The 27,984-nt window shown below is 40.6% G+C and overlaps 2 protein-coding genes across 4 annotated transcripts; one reads left to right on the top strand and one right to left on the bottom strand.

Moving 5' to 3' along the window:
- The first annotated feature begins 12 nt into the window (after positions 1 to 12).
- ccdc33 (coiled-coil domain containing 33) lies at positions 13 to 25,033 on the top strand. 2 transcript variants are annotated; one of them, XM_063912358.1, is made up of 12 exons: positions 13 to 186; positions 773 to 860; positions 20,402 to 20,577; positions 20,720 to 20,783; positions 22,487 to 22,661; positions 23,451 to 23,539; positions 23,661 to 23,792; positions 23,894 to 23,981; positions 24,065 to 24,189; positions 24,340 to 24,429; positions 24,539 to 24,655; positions 24,754 to 25,033. In XM_063912358.1, the coding sequence occupies exons 4-12, from the start codon at positions 20,754 to 20,756 to the stop codon at positions 24,814 to 24,816; spliced, it is 909 nt and encodes a 302-aa protein (XP_063768428.1). In that variant the 5' UTR covers positions 13 to 186; positions 773 to 860; positions 20,402 to 20,577; positions 20,720 to 20,753; the 3' UTR covers positions 24,817 to 25,033. The 2 variants fall into 2 exon arrangements, with proteins under 2 accessions (XP_063768428.1, XP_063768417.1); XM_063912347.1 differs by lacking the exons at positions 13 to 186; positions 773 to 860 and adding an exon at positions 19,318 to 19,408.
- LOC134883857 (cholesterol side-chain cleavage enzyme, mitochondrial) lies at positions 24,933 to 27,955 on the bottom strand. 2 transcript variants are annotated; one of them, XM_063912325.1, is made up of 10 exons: positions 27,937 to 27,955; positions 27,652 to 27,843; positions 27,257 to 27,412; positions 26,923 to 27,122; positions 26,606 to 26,809; positions 26,293 to 26,453; positions 26,042 to 26,208; positions 25,779 to 25,857; positions 25,485 to 25,676; positions 24,933 to 25,393 (listed from the first exon to the last, which is right to left on the bottom strand). In XM_063912325.1, exons 2-10 carry the CDS (start codon positions 27,690 to 27,692, stop codon positions 25,271 to 25,273), a joined length of 1,323 nt encoding a protein of 440 aa, XP_063768395.1. In that variant the 5' UTR covers positions 27,693 to 27,843; positions 27,937 to 27,955; the 3' UTR covers positions 24,933 to 25,270. The 2 variants fall into 2 exon arrangements, with proteins under 2 accessions (XP_063768395.1, XP_063768385.1); XM_063912315.1 differs by lacking the exon at positions 27,937 to 27,955 and having other exon boundaries at positions 27,652 to 27,924.
- Between the last annotated feature and the right edge of the window lie 29 nt (positions 27,956 to 27,984).

Here is a 27,984-nt window from a genome sequence, read left to right as displayed (position 1 = left end):
GTGGATGTGGGGGGAATACTGATGGTCTGACAATGTTTCAGAAGCCTCATCCCTTTGTTCAGGTTCCTGCTGTATTTGCCTACGGACGCCTCCCCCCCTCTGCTGCGAAGCAAGCTCATTGGAGGACAGCAAAGTCACGGGTTGACATGTAGGCCCGCAGAGTGAACAATTTCAACTGTTGCTAAGGTATTTTGAATGGTTAGTTGACCCTTACAGGACATCATTTGCTGTCCATCGTCACCTGCTGATTGCTAGGAGATGGCATGGAATTTGTTGTAAAAGTAAAATCTCAGGATTACTCAGTTTCTCAGCAGGCCAAACAGTCTGCACTATCACTTGCTGTCTGGGACGTTGATGGCTTCAGGCAATATTTCTTATTGAGATTTGACCCACATCATGTTGCATTTCTTTATATTGAACGTCTTTTAAATCCTCTGCCAAGAGATATTTGGCAACGACTCCTGCTGTCTACTGAAAGGCCTCTTAGATGGAAGTGGAAAAAAAATCTCAGGTTCATTCTCAGTTCAGAGCTCATGGAGGAGGAAAGCTATTTCAGCACTGCAGACTGAGGGAGGCAGGGATTAAACAGATTTCTCAATTTCTTGTGTGGAATTAAAAATGTCAACATCCATTGTGTTCAAGGTTATACTGCCGAACATGACTAACAGACAAACAAACAACTTAAAACAACAACAAAAAAGGAGCACAATCTATGCTGAAAATCCGAATGAATAATGACAATAAAATGATCTACCTGCCTTTCTATTTGCAGAGATGGCTGACATTGGGAGCATCACCTCCTGCTTCTTGCATTAACACCCCTGCAGCCTTTACACAACTCCAAATTGGAGCCAGTCCAGGTGAGCTCACACATCCACACAAAGACAAACACTCCAACATCTCTTTCTGGATGACAAACTGGTGCAGAGAAATTGCTCAGTACATGTTACTGCACTGTACTGAAGGTGACAATGTTTCTGCCCACATTTCACTGCCTCCCTGCACCTCAACCTGTCATCTGATTGGTATGACAGATCCACGTTAACTCCTCTACTCCAGTTAAATTATAATAAGCTCAGTCAAACGCCAGCAGCACTTGTCTCCTGCTACTTCTCTCTTCCACTACCCTCCTATTGATACTCTAGTTTAAATTTAGGTTCACCTCAGACCACACACCATCGTTATGTCTGCGTACAGAGAGGAGAGCGGAGCCGCTGGCCCTGTCTGTGTTTCTTGGGGAGCTCATCACCACGGCTGCGTGGAGCAGCGTGAGGCTGGGCTGCCTGCGACTGTTGGTATTGAGCAGAGAGCAGCGCCCCGGGCACAATCCATCAGAAAGGAGCTGTTGCACTGTGGGAATAGACATGAATAATCCATGCTTTCTTTACCCTTTCCTGTGTAACTATGCCTAGCCCATTACAATCTCTGTTGCTTTTTCTTCAAATATCCAACTGTATTTGTATTAATCATTCATTTCAACTCTTATTATTTTATAACATCCAGGCCTTATCTTAAAATATATAATTGGGAGATTTGATGTACTCAGTGCTACCTTAACATTTTACAGAAAGAAAATCTGATAAAGATGTCTGATATTTAAGCTATTCCTTTTTTTAGTCTTACAGTTATCTTTATTTTATTAAGATTATTTTGGGATATATGGCATGTACCAAAACATAATCTCCATATTTATCAGACTAAAAATAATTGCATTAAGAAAATAATGACCAAACCAACATTTTACAACTAAAATAGCAAACATTTCTTAATTATTTCTGCCATGTATGACATCAAATTAAATTATTATTCTGTCTGTTCTACTTTTAAAAGGAAAGTTAGTCAAGGTGAACAATCACCCAGGGTAAATGACCCTAATCATATGTGTTATTATTCATTTGATGTTGGTAGGGCTCTTTGAACACCTACACATGTTATTTTATTTGTACAATAATTTTTTTAATTAACCAATATTCTGCATTTTGTATTGTCTCAAAACAAACAAACTAACTTCTCCACAGCAGCCTTCTCTACTCTACCCAGCTTCATACGGTGTAGTGAACATCTTGGTAATGCCTTTCATACAGTATATTATCGCATCAAGGTCAGTACATATGTTGTATCTCATAGTGACTAAACTACAGGGTCAGTTGCAGCAGGAAGATGAAGGGCTGGTGCACTGGTATCAGTTTAAATCTGCTTGAAACTGCTTGAATATGCTGTGTAAAGAACAGATTGTATGGATGATTCGAGCTTTGGGGGCTTTCTAGTTTGCAGTTTTTTTATGGTGGTCGTAAACATTGATTTGTGCAGCGTTGTTAATGGAGGACCCTCTTGAGAGCTCTGAGCTGTAATCACTGTTTGTGAAGTCCTGTGTTTTTTTCCCCTATCTACAGATGCTAGCCTCACTAACCTTCAACACTATATCTCACTAGGTGAATAAAGCAGTGACTGCTGCTGCTGGAGAGGTTTCATACTACGAGCTGGGTTGTAGTTTAATGGACTACTGCCCCACTGTGGCAGTAAAATTGCTTTGCCCATTGTGCCTATTTCCTCCCTTTAACTACATATACTGTACAACCTTCCCTGGGTGTGCACTCACTTTTCCCCATCCAACATCAGCTGGTTTATATATTTATTATCATCCTCAAATTTCCCTTTCGTTTGGCTGATAAATGAATTAAAGCCTCTGGTGGTGATGAATATCCAGTGAGATGTGAGGAGGAGTTTACGGGCTCTGGATTGGAGCAATTATAAAGTGGACAAATCGTTTTGCTTTAATTAGATCTTGGAATATCTGATAAGATACCCAATCACAGCTCTGTAAGATGAAAAAGATGCTAACTTAATCAAGCAAAGTGAGAATTTGATATTAACTGAATCTCTCCATTGATCTTGTGCCCACCAGGTGGAATTTAATAGCATGATTTTAAATGCGGCTTGTGATACTGCATAACTTAAACTGACCATTAGAGATGTGCTATGTTTGCAGATTGGGCCGTGTGAGAGATTTGTGATGTGCACGCTCTATTCCTTTCCTTCCTGCTCAATAAATCAGTCTTGCTTTTAGGCGTTCCTGCAGACTATGGTGAAGCCTGATGAAAATATCTCTACACTAGATATGCTGCCCAGTGCGGCTATGATTGTCCCTTAATATCACTCAAACAGGTCAGTCAGAAAAAATATCCCCCCCCAGCTTTTATTCTGCCTCCATGAGCAGTATAATCAATATGCTCTGTCTGTGTTGTGCAGCTGGTGGGCGAGGCCGGTGCTTCTAACACAGAGGGCAAATGCACACCAGCGTGCACACACCCTGCAAAGCACTAATGCACCTCGGGGCTCTGACATCAATTAAGAGAGACAATGGACAACTGTCCTGTGCACTGCAAGCTAAAAGGCTTGAACATGGGAAGGAGACATGGGCGTGATTATGTTTTGAAAGGAACCGCCTTTACTAATAATGCATCTGTTAAAGTGACATTTTCTAACCAAGGCCAAGTCTTATTTCTTGCCACCCTTTTTCTTTTCTTTTTTACTGAGTTGATAGTATTGCTAAACTCTAATTTTTTATGATAAATATGAAGCTACAGCCAGCAACTATGTACCTTTAGTATTAGCGTTGAGAGTGAAAACAGGGTTTTCCAAACTTTTTCTTGGCCAGGTGCAGTGACTTGGAGGTTTCCTGATAACCTCATGATGATGCGTGAGTTCAGGAAGTCACTGCTTCCAGCCAAAAAGAACAATGGCTCAACCATTGGTTTTGTTGTTGTACAGAATAAAGACATACAACCATTTTATTAGCATGCTTCGGATCTGATTCAAAAAAGCAAATAAGCATTTTCTTGAATGTCTAGTTGTTTATTTGTAAATGTTAAACTGCCAGCAGAGTATTATTTAGAGAACAGGAGATGCTTTTGAATCAGTTTCATCCAAAATATTCTGTACTGGATGTTTGATATTAATACATCTGTTATCTTCTTTTCTGATCTTTGATGAAAACATCAGTGAATAAGGTGTGAGTGTAAAGTCTTATATAAAGCCTGGTAACATATTCAGACTGTGTTATGTGAGTCTGGCCTGTCTGGACACAGTTGGAGCTTTTCCATCTCTGCGTATCCTGCACCTACCGGCCTTCTAATAATAGTAGAGCTGTTGCCAAGGTGCAAATGGTACAACTCAATGTTTTATTTATTTTGTTCGCTCAAATGGATTTCCTAGCAAAGTGTCAGAACCTTAATCTGCAGCAGGGATGGCCGTCCACGCCCACATCATGTTTTCATTTATGCCTTTTTGTCAGCGGGGGTAGCCATTTCAAATTCTTATTACTCCGTAAATGGAGGAGCAATTCTCTCTTTCAACAGAAGCCATGTTTCCATCACTCAATTTAATGCAAATGGCATTTGTCTGAATACATATACCAGAAGTAGCATCTGAAGATTTTAGTTTTATTGTATTGTGAAAAATAATTGTACGTCGTAGAATTCTTATCAATGAATAATTGTTAATATGAATAATGTTTTATGTGTAATTTTGCTTTAAAGGATAACACTTTCCACCCCACAAGCAGCAGGATTGGCTGTGACCACAATATTTTTTCACCCTCCTGCCTTCCTCCTCCACACCTCGCTGGACTGAGCTGACTTCAGGTGTGCTTGTTCTGCTCTTTTTGGCCGACTTTAATTGGGTTTCCCCCTGAAGTGCTTCCAGAAAGACGACGGGATGATGTATCATAAAAGCATCCAGATCAAATCAAAAGCTCCATGTTCCTCTTGATGGCTGTATCTGAGCAAGGAGGGGCAGGGCATGGCTGACGTCCCAGAGTCATGGCGGGGAGCTGGACTCCAGTATGTCTTCCTCTCCTCTCTCAGAGCGCTCTGTTTGTCACTCGCTATCACCGTCTGTCACGCCACAGAGCGCCGTGGCCACACACTCTCCACAAATGCATCTTTCCATCTTGGCCATGATGGCAAGCGGTCCCTCAACACCTCAAAAAGGAAACATGTCATCCTTCTCTTCTCACACAGTGCTAAAAAGGCCCCTCTGCCCCCGGGGGAGCTCTACTCTTCCTCTGTCAATCGATACGCTGAACCCTCGCCTTCATTCATCTACCTTTTCTATCCGTCTTCCTGTCTTTACGCCTTGCCATTTGTCTTCGGTCTTTACCACTTGTCTGTATGCTCACTGAGGATTTCTCAATGGCTTTTGTTAGTAATCAATACACTGTGTACCTCTCTCTTAAGAGTATAAATAATGAATATTAGTAGTTTTATTATGGATCCCAAAAGCAGGATATCCTGCTCCTGGTATGTCCTCATTACATACCGTGAGTACTTCCAACTGATGCAAATCTCTCACATTGTAATATATGCCGCCTGTTTGGATTTTGCTTTCCTTAGCATTTCTCTTCCAAACCTTAGATTGCTTTTTTCCTCTGCATTCAACCCCCACGCAAGCAATATTGATCGCTCAGTGCACTAATTATACTGCTTGGCCTTGGATGTCTCTGTGAACTGCAGTCAGCCTTTGATCGACATGTCTGGATGTCTTGTGTTACCGTTAAAAAGGGACAAAAGCTGTTTTTATTACAGATTATTAAAAGTATGTTTAGGATTCGACTACTGATCTTTGTAAAAACAAGTGTGACACTTTCTCAAAAGACCAATATGTCTCTCTGCAGTTTCTAGGCTGAAGAATAAGCCCTAACTTGGCTAAGCATCACCTACTGTATGTGGGTGTGTATGTATGAGGGCAGTATTTACATATGCATCCATGCATATGAGATTATTCTGTATATATGTATGTGTGTGTGCATATGTGTGTGTGCACGCGCCTGTGGGCAAAAGCACAGGTCGGTACATCCTGCTCTGCCGCCATCTGTGCTCAGGCAGGCAACAGGCCACTTCATACACACTCACCCTCTCCATACTGCACATTGCTCTGTTTGTTTATTTTTCTGCTTTATTAAGTTATTAAAATGTCATCAGTTTTGTGTCAGTATTTTAAAACAAATATGTGCCAGTCTGATGCCGGCATTTAATTACATGGCACTCCTGAATTATTTAAAATCTATACTAATAGTTACATTTGTGCCAACTTTAATTTAAAGCAGGTTTGGATTAGGTTTAACTGTGTCACTTATGCAATAATAGATGGTCAGATTAAACACTTTATCTGTCATTCCCCGATTTGGGCATCTCTATTTTTACACATTCAAAATACGTCTTGGATTAACTGTGGATGTTTAATATTAATAGAATTATCAAGTATTTATACTATGGTTAAATCACAATGCGTGATTATGCCTAAGTAGGAAAAGTGTCCACCAACACACGAGGGAATCCATGACCTTAGATTGAATTATACATGTATTTGCACAGTATTATGATTCTAGATACATCCTTAGACTGTTTCCATGATTTAGATTTCCATTTCGTCTGTAATTGTCAGACATTATGATGGTGGATTGGGAATCAATAAGGAGCTCAGGAGTCGGTGTCACTGGTGACCTTTGTGTGGGCTCAGAGGAGCCTCAGCCAATGACATTTAAGGCTCAAAGGTCCCCATGGATAAGCACTCATCAGGCTGCATGTAAATGACACTTTTGGCATTCAGTTTTCTAAACCATGCTCAGCCTGGTAAAACATATAGATGCACTGAAGCAATCCACAGTGTGTGTTTAGCATGAGCCACGCCTATATGTCATAGCATGTAGCCAGAACATATTGAAAATGGGTGAGAGACAGGTTACAGAAAGATGCAGACATTGCCGACATAAATAATTCAGTTGTTCAGTAAAATATGCAGAGAGGCTTGATAAGCTCTAATGAGCTGAAACATCTGTCTGCCAGGGGCATGTTGTGACCCTTGTAGCCCCTCTCCAGCCCCGTCCATTGGACTCTGTTTGGCACTCCTGTCCTCACCTGCAGGCCCAGGGAGTAAGGCTTAGTTGTGCTCAGTATATGAGGATGCACACCCCAGCGTCAGTACCATCTGCCAGCTCCCCTCAGGGCAGCAGCCAGGTGCTGGGCACGCTCTCCCACCAGCTATACCACAACAGCACCGCCTGCTGCGGTCAGCCTCGCTGTGCCAACTGTTGATCATCATGTCCTCTCATTATTAACCCGGGGACACGCTGAGTTTAATATAGAATTACAGCAGATTAAAGATGGATTTACAGTATGTTGATGAATTTCCCAAAAGCCACATTAATTTAGACTTTGTTGTGTGTTGCTGTGCTCCTCCTCTGTGTTTGCTGCCTGCCTCCCGGGTTGTTTCCCCTCGAGATGCAGTTTGTGTTGAACCAGCTTTTTGCACGACACTGCGCTAACATGTTTACTGGATATGCTACACTGATGTTGGAGTTATACCATATAAAGGGAGAACATTAAGAAGTTACATTCTCGCTAAATAAGGAATGTTACGTTTTTAAAATGCTCTGAATCCTTTCAGTAGGGTTTCACCAGTGTTTACTGTATGTTTCTGATGTACGCAAATAACTCCACCAGGAGCCACACAGGAAGCTGATCACACAAACAAGGCAGAGGGAGTTTAATTGCTTCTACTTCACTTTCTGATACTTACTTTTGTACAGCTTCATTTAATTATCTGGGTTTTACAGAATGTGTTGTTCAGTATTATCATGACAACAGCTATTGTGTGTGATGATTTTCCCTACAGTCAAATTTCAAATTGTCTTAACAGTTTAGATCCAGTCATGGTGACATTTTTTGTCAAGTAAATACTATATTCACTAAACACTCCAAATCCTGAGCGAATGCCTTTGTAAAAACAGCTTTTGTTATATTATACAAGTTCCCTCCTTCAGGTGAATAATGCACATATTTCTGATTCCTGTTATAAAAAAATATATTACCTTCAATGGATCAGTGACGGAGCTACAATAGAGTGAATTCCCTACATTTTCTGGCGTTGAAACTTTGGATCTTACAACTAATTTTATCCGCTTTCTAGCATTTATTTAAAAAAAACCTTTAAGCTGATCACTAACCTCATTTAAAAAGAAAGGTTAAAGGTATTTGTTTTATCAAAGATCTTACGCTAACAAAGCACATATGAATGTCTGCTCTGTCATTTTTCTTTAATTTCTTACTCATGGAGCCCTCCAGATAGCCGTGGGGCAACAGGCCTCACTTCTCAGCTCAGTTACTCAAAAAATATGAGCGCCACTTGCCTGGAGAGGGTACTAAATGTACTTTATTGCTCTATAATAATTGCTTTTCAACATTGTTATCTTAATGCAGCCTCTTTTATGGGATCTGAGAAAATACCGTTTACTAGCTCTCGGGAGCAGAGTGACAGTCTTGGATGTGATGTGTTGTGCCACCTGTGTGCCAGGTCTGTCTCCCTCCTGCTGTTTGGCTATTTTATGAGGCCTGATTCATTGGCAGGCTGTAGCCAAATGATATTAATAGATCTCCTTGCAGTTGGGATGGCTCTCTTGTGTGTTAGGCTTTTAAGTAGTATGTAGTATATTTTTAGTTTTGTAAATAACTGCAGATCATAACATAATTTGTCACTTTCCGACTGAGTTCCTTAATACAGAGTTTTAAGGAATATAAAAAATGACAAATTATTATTATTTTACTATTAAAATGAAGCCTTGGTGTATTAACCCATACTTGGCCTTGTGTTCAAGGTCACAATGTATAGCTGCACTGAGAGGGACTTCATGCATAATGTATACAATATTGCATTTATTGCTAATCAACACTTACAGGAAAGGATGCCCCCTGATTTCCCCTGATTTTAGTCTCATTTGCATAAATATAATGGGGCACATGAGAGTGTAAAGCCCAACGTCTGTCCTCCTCTAGGGGAGGAGGAGAGGTGTTACTGGGATCTGGGTGCACAAGTGATAATTGTTAGAGATCTGTTATTCCAACGCCCAGTCCATAAACTAAACGGTGTGAAGAGAACAAAGAGACTGGCTAGCAAATACTGTATGTAATGGACCTTTAACAGACGCAGCTAAAAGATAAAGCTCTTAATTCACTTGATTTTGAAGAAATGTGTGATCAATTGGTTTGTGTTTAGGGCACAAGTACAATTTACAGTTTTGAGTTTGACAGATGGACATTTTCCACTGTATTTAATGTGGAGACGGTGCATAAATGCTAGTTTTAGACAAATGCAATTATATTCAAGATTGATGGCAATGCTGACAAGAGCAGATTGAAATCAAACAGCAGTGATCATTTCTGTACAAATGTGATAGGCTTAAATAGAACAGTTGTGTTACTCAAAACTGGGAATCATAAAAAGAGGGTTGAATAATGGTGGTGATTTTGGGGGTGGGGTTGCGGTTTGAGGGATGGGTGATACATTATTCACAGGGGTGGGGGCCTTAAGTGCCAAATTAATTTGTTTTTTCTTCCCAGTTGGATGGCAGAATAAATGGGCGCTGTCAGTCGTGCAGTAAAGTGCCGTGCATTCATTTAGACAAGTGTTATTGCAGCACAGGAGCAATACAGTTTTAGTGAAGCAGGCCAGTCTGGTGGGTGGAAGCTGTGTAATTATCTCCGGTTCCTATGATGGCAATGATTGCTAAAACAGCCAAGTGGTCCCAGAGCACAGCAGGTGTCACTGTCAGGCTTCAGGTTTGTAGGCCTGTGGATGGGTGTGAGTGCACACCAGCAGTTGGTATCATTGTGACTGAACAGACCAGTGGCTAGGTTTTTTTTTTATCTGTGGTGATCATATCAAGTTGGAAGTTACTTTTGTGAGTAACTTGAGTTCAATTTATTGCATGATGGCTAATAATGGCATGCAAACCAAAAGTCTCCCCATGGATCAAACACCGTCCCTCCAACAATCATGGAAAGCATCTTGCTAAATTTCACAATCTCTTTATAATGATCTGAGAATATATTTAGAACAGATTGGTGTTGACAGGTATGGCTTGGCACTGATTAAAGCGGACCAAACAGATGTTTCTATTTTTTTCTCGTTTTCCACCCTTGCTCCTAAGCGACTATGACAACGTGCAAATGCAGAAACACAGACATCTGCTGCTTTTCAAAGGACCGGCAGAACAGAAAATGAATACTAATGTCGCCCGACCGTATTTATCTGTCTGACATTAAAAAGAGCAAAACGCTCTACTTATTCTCTGTGATACAGAGGAAACTTTGAAAACCGCCGGGGTTTCTGCGGTGTGAGTCAGAGAGTGGAAATGACTGATGTTTGCCAAGAGATATGGCTTCTGTTGATGCTCACACACAACTTGGAATGAGAAATTACTTCTGCTGGTTTATTTTCTCATCCTGAATCCCTGTATCAATTTCTGTTTCTGCTGCAGGGACTCAACTACTATGGACAGACAGCAGCAGATATTACATTTCACAGCAAGATGAACACACATTCAGTTTACACACTTTATATGGTATACATAACTTGTACCAAATAAGGGGTTTGTCCTCTTTAGTTAGAGAGTCTCTGCAGTGCAAATACTCACCCTGCAATGAAAATCCAGGTTAAGAAATATTTGTTTCATGTAGCCCTGCTTCAGCCACAGTCAGATGATGTGCTCCTCCTCGTACTGCAGAGGGGACAGAGATGATCAACACTTACTCGGCTGACTAATGAGGTGGATTCAGAAGGGGCAAAGGGCTGGGTTGAACGTCTTTGTTAGACAGGCCTGCAGCCCCTCTCTGTGCAGCCTTCTCCCAGGGGAGGCCTCACAGACTGCCTAATTGAATCAAGTACACATGGTGCCTCCCCCCTTCACAGCTCAGCCCCTCCCTTTAAGAGAGGAGCGAGGAGGAGAGCTCAGGCTTTGATGCTTTTGTTCTTCTCAGCCTCATGGGCTGCAGCAGGGGGCTTCGCTGCAACTGGTTGCCCGCTGCTGGATGGAGAGGCACATCATCACAGCTGCACTTTACAGCCGCTATCTCTGCAGCTGCTGTCAATACACTCCTCTGCTGAGGCAGAAGATTGGTTTGTCAGACGCTGCAACACCATAAATTACAAGCCCAGCTACGGATGGAAGGAGCTGGCCCAAACAGAAAGATCGAAAGGTTCAATAGCCCATTAAATCAGAATTTAATAGAACAAAGAGAAACATCGCCACAATATCATTCATGTGTCAGTGGGCAGGTGGCAGGTGGCCCAGACAAGCAGAACACACAAATGTTACGAAGACAAGGACTGTGTGACTACGCATAGCTTAGTGCCTTGTATTTCCTCCGTGACCATCTCTTGTCTTCCTCAAACACGCCCAGACACAGACTACGTGTCCTTGGTGCTCATCGCAGTTCAGCACCCTTATTTCAGAGACTGATTGGAGCTGTGCTTCAAGGAAAAGTCTGCTTATGAGATGGCCTCCAGATGCCAGGTTAATAAAGGATTCATTTGTTCAGGTAGCATTCAATTTGCAAAATACGGAACACAGAGTCAAGCTAGACTGTCTCTGAGACGTGCGCCGTCTCATCCTGCTGGCTGGACTGATTTCTATAAATGCACATACATTATGTACGTCTTTTTTTATGTAAACATGTCTCTTGTGCTACAGTTTGTCAACTTTGTTCTGACTTACCTTAAAAGCATAATACAGTGAATGATAAAAGGATTTTGTATATTGATTTTAATTTAAGTATTTTACCAGGTAAACACAGGGGAAATGTATCACTGTTCTACTGTAATTCTCTGTGTATTGTTCTGGCAGGTATGGGTTAAGCCTTAATTCGGATCATCCTTTAACAAAACTAGGGGTTTTCTTTAATTAAAAGAAGTCCATTTGTACAGCTGGATTGACTTTGAGTAGGGCTCGTAAGTATTTTCACGAGACTCCCTTTACAGGCAGTAACTCAATCATAAAGTCATGCCCGGAAAGCACTATTGCAATGAACTTGGGCCAGATATGTCTAAGAGGCTAAAATGTAATTGTGGGGAACAGCTGGATTAGTCCAGGCGATGTGTATCCGCCCTTAATGATATTAGAAAGAAGTCTGGAGAGTACCTTCTAGCACACAGCTCTCATTTTGATGGGCCACAGGAACGTGATCAGTCGCACATGATACAGCCTTTCTGATAGACCGCCATGTTAAGTCAGGCTGTATGAATCTTCAATTTCAAGCACATCAACATTACATAACATTAGCAAAAAATATCAAAGGCTTGTTTCTTAATCAAGTTTTGAATTTTCAGTAATCAGTACTTTAAATCAGTATTCAATGCCTTGACTGTGTGATGGTTTTAAACATCCATAATCCTGAAATGCTCCACGCTACTCTCAATGACTTACCCATCTTTCCTGCTTGATGCCAACCATGAGGAGGGGCCCTTTACTCATATTGGCCCTCCCAGGCTGGAGCACCACGCCCATCCAGCTCTCTGTTAGTATCAGTACTATGTGTTGTCTAATCCGTATCTGATAAACAAGAAAGCTTCTATGTTTATTCAAAACAACATCAGACTGCGATCAGGTTAGAGAAGTAGATTAATGTTATTTCTTATGATACTCAAATACATTCTCCTTACTCAAGTTGGTTTAATAATGGTGGAGTTATGCGTTTTAAACTACACATTGATTGTAAATCTACATGGGCTTTCAAAAGTCTTCTGACTGAGCCTGATCAATATCCACACTGAGTACACATTTCAAATTCATCAGGTACCCTTATGTCGTATTGATTCGTGCAATGGCTGCCCTGAAAAGAATCTGATTACTTTTTTTCCATCTGACAGAACAAACAGAAGCTTTATAGCAGCATTCAAGTAGATATGTGCAATAATACTTTCACTTTTTGTGATATCTGACTGAAAGTTGTAAATGCAGTATGTGGATAACAGAAGGAAGGAAGGAAAGAGAGAAACGGGTCGAGGAACATTTTCATAAATGTTCTCCTTTGTATATACAAATGACATGTATTACTATGTGTAATTCGTTCGTTTTCATCCCATGTGCTGCTGGCACATGACATCAAATTTATCATGCATTTCATTGTCACACTGCTCTCCAATCACCCCTGCAATTACTTCAATAATAACAGAACGAATGTGAGAAGCTTTTATGTATTTTTTATTGGCAGGGCTGTGGTACTCCCTACAGGCCAGACCCCGGGATCAGATGCAGCATAATATATGCAGTCCTACTCCAGCAGAGCTGCAGTGTACAGTCATTTTCCGAGCCTCTTGCCGCCAGGCACTGTTGTGGTTTGAGAGTATTGCAGACAAATGGACGGGAAGAGTGGAACTGGTCCTGAATAGTAATAGCTTTACAGACGCTTTGCACACACTGCAGCTGTGCAGTTTAGACACAGCAGAGAGAGCAGAGTCTTGCAGTGTTTTTCACACACAGAGAGTGTCAGTCGATCAGCTGATAGGAGATGAAATGGGGCCACAGTGACATCTGGTGGCTTTTCGTTGTCACTGTGAGGTGTGCTGTGGATTCTGATCGTCCTGTTTGGTTTTTACTATATTGGCCTCTGCACAATATGTTTCGTAAAAGAGCCAATAAGGAACCCAATTTAGATTGAAGCTGGCTATTTAAGCTTCTCTACCTGAAGGTCTAAAAGCTATTCTAAAGCTAGTTCTTGACTGCATGACTTTTCTCTTTCATCAGAAATACCTTCCTGCCATACTGTTGCTGTTTCTGTTTCCCATTTCTGTTTTGTTCGAGAAATTCTCAAGAGAATGCAATTACCCAAGCCAACAGGCATTTTGCACTGTCCTTGTCTAAATGTAGCCAAAACTAAAAATGATATGAGCTGGCCTTGACAGACAAAAGCAGGAAGAAAGAATATGGAGCAAACCAGGCATGTGGAAGGGGGGGGTCATGGAAGTGGGCGGCTCAGTCTGAGTGTAAATATAAGAGCTGAGTGATTTTTCATTGAGACCTTGGACACTGGGTCATCACAAGCCAAGGTTCTGAGGGACGTTTTTTGGAAAAGCCCCAAGCTCGTGTTTATTATTACCAACATTTTAATCTTTTCTTTCTAATGTGTAACACGGCACGGAAATACAAGAAAGAGACATTTATGTAAATTCCCACTTTGACTTACCCTACAGACATATCCTGGGAAGTAAACCCTGCATAAAGCACCGCATGATTCTACATTTAACAGACAGTAGAGTGATTAAACAGCTTTTACCAGGCCTATTTACTGCTAATTCCTCAGTTGCTTACCTCGTTCTCCTGTTGTTCTCTGATAAGGACGGAGTGGGGGTGCACGGCGCTCCTCGGCTCCTGTCTGGAGCGCAGACTGGGCTGCCTGCTGTGTTTGAAGTGTCATGCAGGGGCCTGTATCTTTACCCGCAGCCGGAGCATACTGTGGAGAATGGATTTTAGGCTATTTTGCTGTTCCCACCTCAGCTAAATGTGTTACTGCGCAATCATCTCTGATCTGAATACAGATGTGCTGCGACTGTTGCTTCACAATGAAGCTGTTCCTGCAATGTCAGCTATTGTCTGGCTTGTCTTTTATCAGCTCAGCTTCAGCTAATGGCCTCTCAGCTGTCCATCTATACAGAGCTGTCCATCAGGAAGCCCTGCTGAATAACCCAGCCTGTTCATTAAGGATCAGAGAATGTGCTGCACAAAAAGGGTTGAAGGGTTAACTTCTCTATCACTATTTCTTATCTGATTTTAGAAATGTTAATGTTGTACCCTGAATGCACAATGTCCCGTCGGCCCTCCGTGCTCTGCTTGCCTCGGTCGATGTGAGGCTAATGTAAGTCTTTAACCCTCTGATGGACCCCGGGATAATGCCATTATTTCCTCTCTACAAATGACAAATGGTCTTTTCCAAGGTTGTATAGAAGCTATATGACTGATGAGGGCATACCAAACAGCACTCCAAGTAGTCATCTTCTCCACAGTAAGTACACACTGGAACGGGAACAATTTATGTGGTCATCATTTGGATCCATTGACCCTATTTTTTTATAGCAGTTGCTCTCCTGACCTGTTCTCCCATACTGGGATAATCAAGATGCAGGCCATTGTTCTTCAGACACAGTGTTCTCATGATCTCCATCTCCTGACAGGCTCCTGGGTGGAAGTTGGTGTTTCTCTCAGAGCTTCGTAATCACATCGGTGGACTCGTGTGACCTCGGGTTGAGGGAGGAGTGTGTGGCTGGGTGTTGACATCATTGCATCACTTGTGTGCCTCCTGATGTAAATTCAATCCGAGTGACAGTCCTGCCAAAGTAGGAATGATGTATCACACAACATGCACGCCTTCCACTCCCTCATCAATCTTCATGCCCTTTTCACAGCCTCAGACAGGATATGGCGTGCTTTTAATTTCAAGCAAAGATGTTTAATTTATTAAGCTTTGTTTGTTTTAACCTGACAGTCGTTATTATAGCCACCCAGTATGACTTTCAACTAGATGCCCGTCTTTGCCATTTCATTTTTTTAATAAATCAACTGAAACTTTGTTGCTGTATTCTGTGTTTACTTCTTCTATGCTAAGTTTCATATCTCCATATCTTTCACTCTTGGGGTCCCTTTTGGGTACAAGCAACATTAACATTTTGATGTTTCTTTGAACTATTCAACAGCAAGCTGGCTTCGGTAAATGTCAACTGGTGTGTTAGTCATTAAGCTTCGGTTGTACAGCATTTCGGAAAGGTCATGTGTAGCCGGCAGGGGAAGCAGTCATTGATACTCACTGTGCTGTGGCTGACTGCGACATGGATACCAGGCTGCTGTTGGTAAGGCTTTAGGGATGGTTGAAATTGCTTCATTGTCCCAAAAGGCTTAGTCACACTACTTATACATGTTTGATTAGGATCAGGGATTCACAGAAACACACCGGATATACAGTCAAGTAAACCTTAAAATGTCAATGGTCAGCATAGGTAATAGACTTGGTTTGTATGTACATGTATGTATTTAAAAATCAGTTTTAAATTAAAGGGGGCTTGGTGTCTCAATGCAAAAATCTCTTCTTCTAATAGTTTGTATGATTCTAACTAATTGCATTTACTAAACTACTGTATTTATCAACACATTTTAACTACTTGTACCTTAATTCAAATCAGGTGGTTCCTAAGCCCCTGTTATCTTATGGTTATAATTAAAGGAAGCACTCAGACAGTGTATAAATCAAGTACATATTAGTAGTTAGTGTAAAAAATATGAGGTATTCAAGAAAATCAAACAGTCAGTAATACTCATAATGTCATCATCAGAAATAGGATTCAATGATGTGCTGTTTGTTCAAATCTGGATTTAGTTTTTTGACTGACACTGTGCTGTGTTGCACTCGTTCACACACACCAGTCATTATGCTCAGGGCCGACCCTGCCTTTAGGTGCATGCCCTGTTTGTTATCGGAGCACTGTGGTTTCACGACAGCATAACCGTAATTGACAGATGTTGATTTACTGATAATCCTTGGCTTTGGTCTCACTGTGGACCTCATAAGGATTGGCTGGCAGCGTCATACGTCCTTGAATCAAAGCTGCATGATGCCCTTGACACACACCCCTCTCTCCATTCTTCCGATTGGTCTGTATCTCTCTCTATTGCAATATTTTAAAAACCTTTATACCCACATACCGCCTGACTGCAGATGTGATTTTATTTTTCTGACAGGGGCCCAGTTATGATTATATATAGCAAAATGCCAATTTCTCCCAGTAGCCCAGTAATTACATTTTTTGGTGACATTTTAGCCACAGCTGGTTGCAACAACAATAAGGTGAAATTAAATGTTGACTAAATACAGGTTCGTTATCACCAGTTTTATTTAATCAGAAATTGAATCCGAAATGTCCAAGATACAATTCAGTTCTATAATAAATTATTGCTTTAAAAAAAAAAAATTACTCAGAATTATGCAGTTTAATATCTCCATATCTAAATACTCTCTAATGTAACTATGAAATTATGTTATAAGAGTTAAATATATATTAAATATCTTGTGAAAACACAATGTCTCTACTGAATGTCAAAATGAATGAGGATTTAGACATTTCTATTTTCATATCTCCATCCAAAATATGAGAACTGAGAAAGGCATTTTTATTAAATCCAAGTGAAATAGTTTCACTCTGGCTTCTCTTTTCTAATCACATTATTTCTTGTTTAACGTCTCTGCTGCAGTAAAGTAATAAGAGAGAAGCTGCCACACAGCTGTGTCGAATTCCTGTGGTGACGGGAGAGCACCTGGTGTGCAAACCACTACATCCTCTTTTTCTCAGTTTCTTTTCTCCTTTCTGCTTCAGTTATCAAACACCGCTTTTACCTGCACGTGTTTTAGCACACAAGTATTTCTGCTCTGCTTGTCATTTGTGATTGGTACCATGGGATGGTGCTTTTAAAGAGAGGAAAGATGGAGAGGATGCTGAGGTCAAATGTGGGAAAAGAGTGATGTCTGGATCAGATGAAGGTTTGAAAAAAATAAAAGGTTGTGGCCGGAAAAAGGTGGAAATTGTGGACGTAGAGAATGCTCCCGGGAGACGCCTTGCTCTGGCAGGCTAATTGAAGCTCTGAGCTGTCACTCCAATGAAGAGCCCATTTGCTGCATTTTTGTAGGCTGTGTGCTGAATTCTGATGATGTTACAGAAAGCCTAGACCCCCACCCCCCACACGCCCCCCTCTCCTGCATGGGGACACACAGCACACATCCCAATCCCCTCCACAGCTCTCCACAGATTATATGTAACAGGGTCAGAGGCATTCTGAACACGACAAGCAAACGCAAAGCAAAACATGTGCATATGAATCATTTTGTATGGTCTCATACATGATAATGTGATATTAGACTCTGCGGGAAGTGTTTTCACTTGTACAGGTTTTCCCTTGTTGGATTAGAAGAGATTATGTCTTCTAACAGAGCACATAGCTGCAAGCATCCAGTGAATTATTTATCGTGAATTAAAGAGCCAGTTATACAAATATTTATCTAAAAACTGCCAGACTGCAGACTCTTACATGTGTAGCTGAAACAGATATTCAGGCACATGGTTACATACAACTGTGTTTAATTATCTGTCAATGTTGGGTTTAGCTACCTGCACAATGATACAATGTTTTTTCTGTGTTCACATTTGAACACACTTTTTCAAATAGTTTTTTCATTTTTTCAGGGGGTTGTTTTTGCCATTTCAGGCAGCTGTTTTTCTAAGCTAATTTGTGTCCAACACTATTCATTGCCTGCTAAAACCAAAGGCAAAAGGGAAGTGCAGATTTCTTTATGCACTAAAATCCTGTCCTGTTTAAGTCTACTGTTTACTGTACGTCTTGTACATTTTGCAGAACATGCACGTGTGACCAAATTAACATACAGTATATTACATTGTTTTCACAGATTGCAGATAAAGTAAACTGAGATAGTAAGAGGAGTGCCAGGCAAAGCATTTTACATAATGGATTACTCTTCCTTCCTGCCCCCTTTTTAAATCATTTGGTTTTAATCAGATCTTGTGCCATCAATGATAGTCTATTCCTGCCTAATGAGCTACCCAAGCAGGAGAGTCATCGATCCATGCTATTGACGGTTCCATACATTTGCATATAAGCAAGTGCACAGAATGGTATATTCTTTACCTTTTTATGAAAAGGCCAAATTTGGAGATACATATTGCTATTTGAAAATGTGTTTGATTTGTTATCCAAAAATCCAGCTTTAGTGTCATTGAGTTTTTAAATAATGTTATAGTTGAATTTATGTCAAGTATTCCTTCATCATGGAATTAGAGATTTGACATCAGACTCTCACTGAGTTGATTGAATCTGGTATTAATGCTCAGAAGGAGCCACAGGTGCTGCACAGCACGTCTCTTAGAAATCATTAGTCAGTCCCCATCAATCTGTTTATCCAGAGACAGGATTGATGTGGGGGCTGGCATTTACTGATCAGGAACCTCCCTTTGATTTAATAGATTCTTGCACCCGGCCTCCAGGTATGAAGAGAAAGGTTGATTTTGTTTACAAAATGCTCAAATCAAAAGTGAAACGGTGGCAGAAGTACTCAGATTTTAAGCAAACAGAAGTCAGAGATACTCTGTTACAAGTACCAAAAGTAAAATCTTTTTTTATGCAGATTGGCCCACTTCAGAATAATTAATAATAAGCATCGGTATGATTGCTAAATTGGTTCAGTCATTGTAGCAAGGTAATTTAAAAAGACCACTGAAAAAATTGTATTTAGAGAATTGAAGATGTAAACAAATTCCCCACCATTGTTTTGCTTTAGGTTGAATTTGAAACATGATACTACATTATTTTGTACATAACATGAATTAATCTCATTGGCCTGACAGTTGCTAAGGCTCGTGTTGTAGTTACCGGTTGATTGTTCTGATTTAATGACAGAGGTCCAACTCTCACATCCACCATTAGTTAGGTGTTTGCTCCTCTGACGAGGACTCTGATATTTTCGGTTGGATGAGTGCATCCAAAAAGACTAAATCACTTTGCAACCCTGCAGCTATAAAGGTAGGCTCCTTTAATGTGGAGGTATGTGTGTTGCCTGTAGGAACATAATAGATAATGACTCTTTTTCATGTCATTTCTTTGAATGCGTGCTACCTGGCAACCACAGTATTTGACAAAGAACACTGTATATGCATGCCTCATGTTGAAGGACTTAAGGGCTGTTGACTAAGTGCTCTCTTGTTGTAGAGGGGGTGCTGTATGCATAGTGATGTAACAGCCTTTATAATCAAAAGATGGAGAGGTAGAACAGGCCACACACGAGCACTGTGTGTATTGAGGGGGCAGAGCTACAATGTTTTTTGGATGAAAGCTTTCATTTTCTGTAAAATACAACTTTGCTTGGACTACTAACAACCAAATGTACAAATGAATGCTGCTCGCTTGTGGCTCTCTTGTGTATTTAACCCTTGTGTGTTATTGAAATCCGATTTACGCTCTGATTTATAATAATGATATTTCAACCAGTTTAAACCAAATATGTTGGAAAAATTGAAATACAGAAATGTTAACCATTCTCTATAGCACAAACTAGACCTATAGATTTGATGTAGTTGATGTTACATAAGCTTGGGGTCAATTAGTCCACACTAAATTCCAAACCCCCTGTTGGACTTCTTACGAACAATCTCTCGTAACATCAATTCTGATTTAAGACTGATTTGGGAAGGAGACTTCTTTTAAACTTTAACGCATATCACGAATAAAGAGCATATGAAAATCCAAACCATTTAACTGTGTTTTACAGCTGGGCTTTCTGAGGAACAAAACACAGTCAAATTATTTTAGGAGACTTCTGAAACACATCAGTTTAAAATCGTGTATATAAACACTACTGATAAGATTTGGAAATGTTGTGTATTGAGTATCAATCTGGTTAAACAGAACATAGGTTGATGTTCGTTACGAGCTATTATCTGGGACAATTTTAAGTCCAATATTGAGATACATGTTATCAATGTGAACAATATTTCCTCTACATCTTATTTTCTAAAGGATAGATACAACCTCCCATACCATGATGCCCTGGCACAGATCCTACCAAATGGCTGCTACCTTTTCACTGGAGCAAATCCAAGGCCACAGAGAGCAGCCCAAGGAGAACCGGAGAGACCAAAGGTCAAGCAACCCAACATAAATTACACCTATCATATACATCATCCACATAAACGGTGAGAAAAACAGCTACATTCAAGAGGCATGGATTTTCTGTCATGATCATTGTATGAATGATACTTTAGTATGACTAACACAAATAATTTCATGTAATATTTTCCTAATCCATTATTTGTATTAAATGTTTTCGTGCCTCAGACCCCCTCTGCATGAGTTTGAAGATGATCCACACATGGCAGAGATCACCGACCTCCAAACTAAGGTGATTAGACAAAATCAATACCTAAACTCTTGAATCAGTGAAGCAATCCCCTCTGTCACGTTTAGTTAGGGAACAGGGACATGGAAAGGCGGATGAAATGGGACAGTATGGTGAAGCAGTGTCGGAGATCAGTGACTAAATGGCAGATAAAAAGAGGATTAACATTTCCTAGACTAATGCACTCAAGGAGGTTTGAGAAAAATGCGGTGAAGCTGTTGGCCCATGCTGTTGTTAATGCTATCATGACTTCTCCTGTGACTGAAAGGTTTTCTTCATAATTTTAATAACTTCTTATCCATGTCGATGTTATGTTAATGCATGTCGGTCTTAAAAGATTAAGTGTTGGAAAGCAAACATCTGGGAATTAATCAGAGAATTCATAGTGACAATGCACACAATTACTGTATAAAATGACTGTACATACACAATGATAATAGTATAGGAAAACCTAATTAAATATCTCATTATTACAACACTGCTCCAGCTGCCTTCTGTCTGGGATACACGTTTCCCAAAGTGACAGTATGTATGACAGCAAGGCAACTTTAATGTCCCCAAATCACAGCGAGATGGGGGAACCTCCAGTATTCACAGGCAGAGGAGGACTCCCCTTTATGTTTTGACACATGATTGGACTTTCCAGACTCATCATGGGGAGGCGTCCTTCCCATCATGCCTGTGGGCCCCCAGCAGGGACACCATCTCCTCTACAGTCATGATTGTCACCTTGTCCTTGCCCTTTCAATTAGATGCTCAATTTCACTCTTTAGTCCCACGGGAGTCACAACCACACCATCCGAAGATTGGAATGATCGTCGCCCCCTCCTCATACATGCAGCTGGACCCTGCCCTCAGTCTCCATTCAATTCTGTCTATTCAATGTGTTAGAATGAGCATGTGTCAGACCAGAGAACAATGAGCATGTATAAGCTGCTAGACACCACGCACACGCCTCACAGAGAAATGTCTTGATAATAGGGCTCTGCAGCAACATAAAGCCAACAGGAATGGCATACAGTATGTCTTCAAAGGGAAAGAAGGGCAAAAACATGTAAACAAAACAAACAAAAAGGCTCAAGATTTTATTTATTCAGTCTTGTTTTTGTGTCTGTTTTCCTGAAATACCCTCATGAATTTGGCATGAGTTTTTCCTCTTCTGTTCAGCAAATGGGCTTTCACACAAGATGCTCCATGAATGCACGACTAGGATTTATCCAAAAACCCTGCCTAAAGCCCCCATGACAAACAAGCTTCACAGGATAGGGTGTCCCTTTGGATTTGAGGAGCCCAAGTCATGTATTCATTGTACCAAAACCTTAGTCAATCGATTACAAGAGCATCCCACTCTATGGCAAAATGTTCTCTCTTCTGGCTTCCAGTCATGTCCCAGTTCTCATGTCTATACCTATCCCAAACCAGCAGAAAACAATCATTCTGGGAGACTTTGTAATAAACTGTACATACTGTGCTGCTGGGATGTTTTTAAATTCTTAGTCTAGAAAAAGGTGTTGTTGTCTACATACTGGACGACCCCTTTAATAATGGGGTTGAAGAGACATCTAGTGGTGGTGGTGATATAGAAACATCACCATGAAATTGTCCCATCAGATATATAGAAAATTCTTGTGCCATTTTTTGTTCCTGAAAGTGATATGTGTATTGTATTAAATGACGTTAATTAACATATGACATCTTTACATCAGGAGGTGGAAAACTATCGCTCAGCCATGGGTAAGATGGCAGAAGACATCATAGCGCTGAGGACGCAGGTGGTGAGGTTGGAGGCAGAAAAGAGCCATCTCCGCACTGCTCTGTCTCTGCAGCAGGACCTTGGCAAACACCACGTCATGACCAGGGCTGAGATTTCTGATTGTATCGGTAACCACAGCAGAGAAGAAAAGTTTGAATAACCCAACCATTCACATTTATCTGTTTCCTGTGTTAAACTGAGCTTGAACCAAAACCATGCAAAAGCAATAGTTAACATTTGTTTCTTTAAGGTTGAAATCAAAAGTAGAAAAACAATTTGATTCATTAGTGTCATAAAGTTTATAATCCATTCAGCAGTTGTTGAAGCTTCAGTTCATATTGGATGGATTCAGGGCATTTCACTAGCAGATGAAGGAGGGATGTTGCAAGGTGGCTCGCTGTGTGCTAACTAATCCTTGTGAGTGTCTATTCCCAAGCAGAATGTGCCTTTTTGTGATAAGGCAGCTCATTTTGGCCATGGACCCAGATAAGCTTTGTGGGTAGTTCATCCCTTATCTGCTGAAGGACAGTTTCCGACCCTCAATGAAAGGATGTTCATGAAGGTCTCTCTGCTGGCAGCAAAGCAAAGGAAACAGATTTAAGTCCCACCAAACAGAAAATCCATTACTTTTCAAAAGTTTTATTGATGGGTTTTTTTATTCATATGCTTCAGAACTGACATCTTAATCATTTTAAATTTGAAAAGTCACTGAAAATGAAGTTTTATACATTAGCAGATGTTGAGTCTCAACTTCTATAAAATAAGCTGTCCCTTTTCTGATTTCAACAAATAATGTAGGAAAATAAAGCAACATTTCTATGCCTGTACACATATGTACAAATAAATGGTTTATGTGTAGAATCATCATGCTCCTATTATACTCCTGTGTATGATGAGTCTTCCCCTATTTGTTTTAGCCTCTCTTAAATTTAAGCTGGCTAGTGAGACCAGTAAGGCCGCCTCTCAAAGGGACAGAATCCAACAACTGCAGAATGATCTGATCAAGGTATAGAAGAAACTTGTGACACAAGAAAAAATTAAGTAATTAGTGTTATTGTATAGGTCATGTTTATATAGTTTTTCTATTCTATTTTACTCTCTGTTATTTAATATGTTGTGCTGGGCAGAAGAACAACAAGGAGAAGGAGCTACTAAAGCTTCAGAGAGTTCAACAGCAGCCACAGGAGGATCTGCAGCACCACCCCAGCCGCTTGGCAAAGATGGCAAGCTTGGAGGCAACAGTGAAACATCAGGAAATGGTGAACAGTCTGTTTCAATCTGTGTCAAAACAGGGAATGCTTCTTTCTATGACAGCTCGAAATGTATAGCATACTATAAACTTGTTCCATCCAATGTTCAGGTGATAAGGAAGATGGAGAAAGCATTAGAGCTCAGAGAGAACAGTAAACAGAGTGGTGACAGAAAGCCTTTGGTTAAAAAGCTAAAAGGTAGGTGGATTCAGTGTGGTGAGATAACATGTTTTCACAGAAGAATATTTGCAGAAGCAATGACATTTTTTCCTCCTATGTAGTTGGCACTGATAACAGAAAGGAAGAGATAAAGTCAGCCCTGGCAGCAGAAAACAGTCGTCTCAGAGGAGAGCTGGACAGGATTCCCCAGCAGCCTGCCCCAGTCATTAAACAGCAGTCGGCACAGGTACACCTACACATTAGACCAGCAGAGACAGTCTGATGTGAAAATGATGTTATACTGTCAACTGATTAAAGTTTAGGGGATTGGCAGCTTAGATTTTCCTCGTGTTTTCAGGACTGTATTTTAAATGTGTCATGTTTCATGTCCCTTCAGACCAAAGAAGCCCTTCCAGTCGAGGAGAGACTGAGTCTACTAAGTAAGCTGGTGAGGGCCGAGGCAAGAGTTCAAACACTGGAGGCTCAGGTGCAAAAACGATCTCATATGTATACAATATTTAATTTGTATTCTGTCACTTATCAGCTCTGCGTTAATGTTTAAGAGGATGATTTGCCTTTGTTTGCATGTATTACAGCTGGAGGAGAACTCTCATTTATGGGGGAGAGAGAAACAAGAAATGTTGACCAGACTGAGCGAGCACAAGCATGGCTTCGACCGGACGTCTACCACAATTCTTCATAATATTCCTTCGGTCAGTTGAGTGCAATTTGCTGCAATTTTACCTGAAAGATACTGTGCTGTGCTTTATGACTAATTTCATGTGACGTGGGTCATTTGTGCTTCTAATAGAGATCTGTACCACAATCACTGAGTGAGCAAAGCAGACAGAGGAAGCAGAAGAAGATCTGTTGACCCAGACCAAACTTAAACACTCACAGATGTCTTTGATTCAATATTCAAAATACCAATATTTTCAGATAACTCATATATTTAGATAAACTAGTAATAAAATGACATTTTACAGGACATATTTTGAATCAAAAGTATTGTTTTATTAATCTTTTGTTGATATGTTAAAATACTTTTGCCATGTGCACACGGAATAAAGCATCTGTCTGAAATATTTTAAACACAGAAACTACACATTACAATTACTGGTAAAATATCTCATTGAGTAATATACAGTACATATAGTTATGTTTCATTAGTTATAGAATTACAGAGGTAAATGGTTTTTAGCTTTTTCCATTAACATCTTAGGTTAGCAGTGGTTATTTAGTATATATATGGTTTAGGAAGCCTGTTACAATTGTGAGTGATAAAGGTCTGGCTTATCATGCACAAAACATTTCTCTCTAAGTTGTTGTTACCGATTAATATGTAAGGGCTTCAACGTCAAGATTATAGGTTTCTCTGGTAAGAGAATGAGCTCAAAGGTACTCTTCACTTCCACATGGCGCTCTTTCTCCACTCTGAAGTTCTCAAGCATCTGCAAAGACCAGAGATAATAAACACAGTTAATATGCTGTGTAAATGACACACAAAATATAGAAAAACATCTTATTCTCCGTTTATCTCACATGGATGAGGAAGATCTGCATCTCAGTCTCAGCTATTCTGCGTCCTAAACACTGACGGGGGCCGAAGCCGAAGCCAAGGCTCCTGAAGTAGTGCGCCTCTGTCCTCAGCCAGCGGGAGGGCTGATACTGCTCCGGACGGGGAAACACTTTGGCGTCTCTTCCCATTGCATACAGTCCTAACTGAACCAGAGTCTAGACACAACAGGATAAAACACAAAAAGTTTAGTAGTTGCCATAATGATGCGCAAACACAAAAACAAAATTAGATTATTTATAATTGAAACTGCCTCTTACCCCTGCTGGGATGTGGTAGTTTTGAATGATGATATCTTCTGATATATATCTTTGCAAACTCACTGCAACCGGGTGTAACCTGAGGGATCAAGGTAAGGGTCTATATTAGGAACTTTATGGAAGACACAATTGCCATCTACTTAGTAAGAATTACTACATAACTGAAAGAGTCAAACTATCCCCTAAAAAATGTACATCTAGCATTTCTACAGCAGCCTATCATTAACAGTACTGTATGTCTGTAACTGTAATGTTAGATTCACCTCAGTGATTCCTTCAAAGCTCCTTTGACCAAAGGAATCCGCTTCAGCATCTCCAACATGTCTCCCTGGCTTTCAGCCCGTGCTGCAGCCACCTCCGCCCTCAGCTCCTCCTGGAGGTTGGGGTGCCTCGCTAGTTCATACAATGTCCACAGCAGCGTGATAGAAGTCTGAATAACACAAACAGAATCAAGCAGAAAGCCAAAAATGTATCACATTCGGGAAATACAGGATTTTTCTTATTTGGTATTTACCGTATCTACTCCTCCAGCCATTAGCTCAGTGATGCTGGCCTTGATGTCTTCAATCGAGAGTTTGTCCAGCATGAGCAAGCTAGCCAGGACTCCTGGGTATTTCTTTGGAGTGCCAGCTTCCAGACGTAGCTGCCTGTAGATGTTGTGGATGCAGCGGTCCGCTGATACATAAAAAAGAAAACAAATGAAATTACAAACTGCAACATGTACATTAAAATCAAAAACTAGAATAGGTGACTTTTAAAAAACAGAACTAAGACTCTATTTGTGACAGTCAAACAATGTTTGAAATGTTAATCCTGGGTAGTCTTACCTTGGTTGAAGATCCCATCCCAAGCCTCCACATGGTCCCGCCATACCTTCGCTCCAACTTTCCTCAGCAGAGCAGGAGGTATATACAGCATGGGTGAGGTAGTCTTGAACATGAGGGTGATGCAGTCGATGAAATGTTGAGCTTCAGGGTCGATGTAGTCCAGCATCAAGCCCAGACGCTCCCCATACAGCACTGAACTCACAGCTGTGTTAAACAGAGAAAACAAAGATAGCAATATGTGAGAATAAATGGGCACTGGCCTGCACAGAGAGTAAAATAAATTATAGTATGATGGGTCGAGAAAGAGTCACTCTTACACTCCAGTGCATATTTAAAGAGCTCTTGAGAAAGGTCAGTGGTCCATTTGTTCTGGCCGGTTCGCATTATCTTTTTGTGAACTCTGGCCACAAAATCCTGACCCACTTCTTCCAGTAATGGCACAAAGTTTGCCAGCATCTTTGGGGAAATCACCTCCTTGTTCAGAATCACACGGTTTGATCTCCAATCTTCTCCATTCCTGTGGGAAGATCGGATGATAACTTAGACTAACAACTAATAAGCATAATCTTATGGCAATTTTTTAAATCCTTGGTTCAAAATACTGGTAAAACAGAATTCATACAGGTATAAGTGGGTAAAGAGAGCACCTACTTTAATAAAACTCCATATTTGCGATTCCTGTAGTCTCTGTATGATGTCCAGGCTTCAACTTTCAGTCTGGTAGGATAATGGCCCTCCGCTTTGAACAGGATAGCAGCATCTTCAGGATTAATGATATTAACGCTTTCGTAATAACCTACTTTTTCCCTGGCATACAGAAAGTCAAAAGAAAAGAAGGGTAAACAAGTCAGCTTTGTTTTCAGATAACATTTCCAGTGACAACTATTTTTCAAGAATATAAAAGTTTATATTTAGACAAAAATGTTCATTTCAAACTTGTCCTCATTAGTTTTGCCTGCTTATGTTGTTGTTAACTTAAGATATACGATGGTGTCATGTATAGTAATCTTATCTTCTATATATGCAAACTGCTTTGCCTTCCATACCTGTAAATGGGTCCAAAAGTGTTGAAGTTCTGCAACATCATACGGTGAAGGTTTTTAAAGCCATCCAGTTTCCAAAAGTTGTACAAGTTGGCCACTCCATTCTTCCACAGTCCGGGAATCTCACTGAAAGGCCGGACAATGCTGCTGTCTGAGTACGCCTGTCTGACCGTCGGCAAACTGCTGCTGCTGCTGCTGCAGTGCACACCTGCTGTCAGCACCATCACCGGACTGCGCCACACATTCGACCTGGCCATCATGTCAACATAAATTCTCACTGTACTCTACCTTCAGGAACTACTCTGGATCTCCCAGGAAAATCTGTTGCAAAAAAAG

The sequence above is a fragment of the Eleginops maclovinus genome, chromosome 2, assembly GCF_036324505.1.
Source record: "Eleginops maclovinus isolate JMC-PN-2008 ecotype Puerto Natales chromosome 2, JC_Emac_rtc_rv5, whole genome shotgun sequence".
NCBI lineage: Eukaryota > Metazoa > Chordata > Actinopteri > Perciformes > Eleginopidae > Eleginops > Eleginops maclovinus.
Note: the sequence above shows the minus strand (reverse complement) of the source record. Positions and strands in the feature narration are given on the sequence as shown.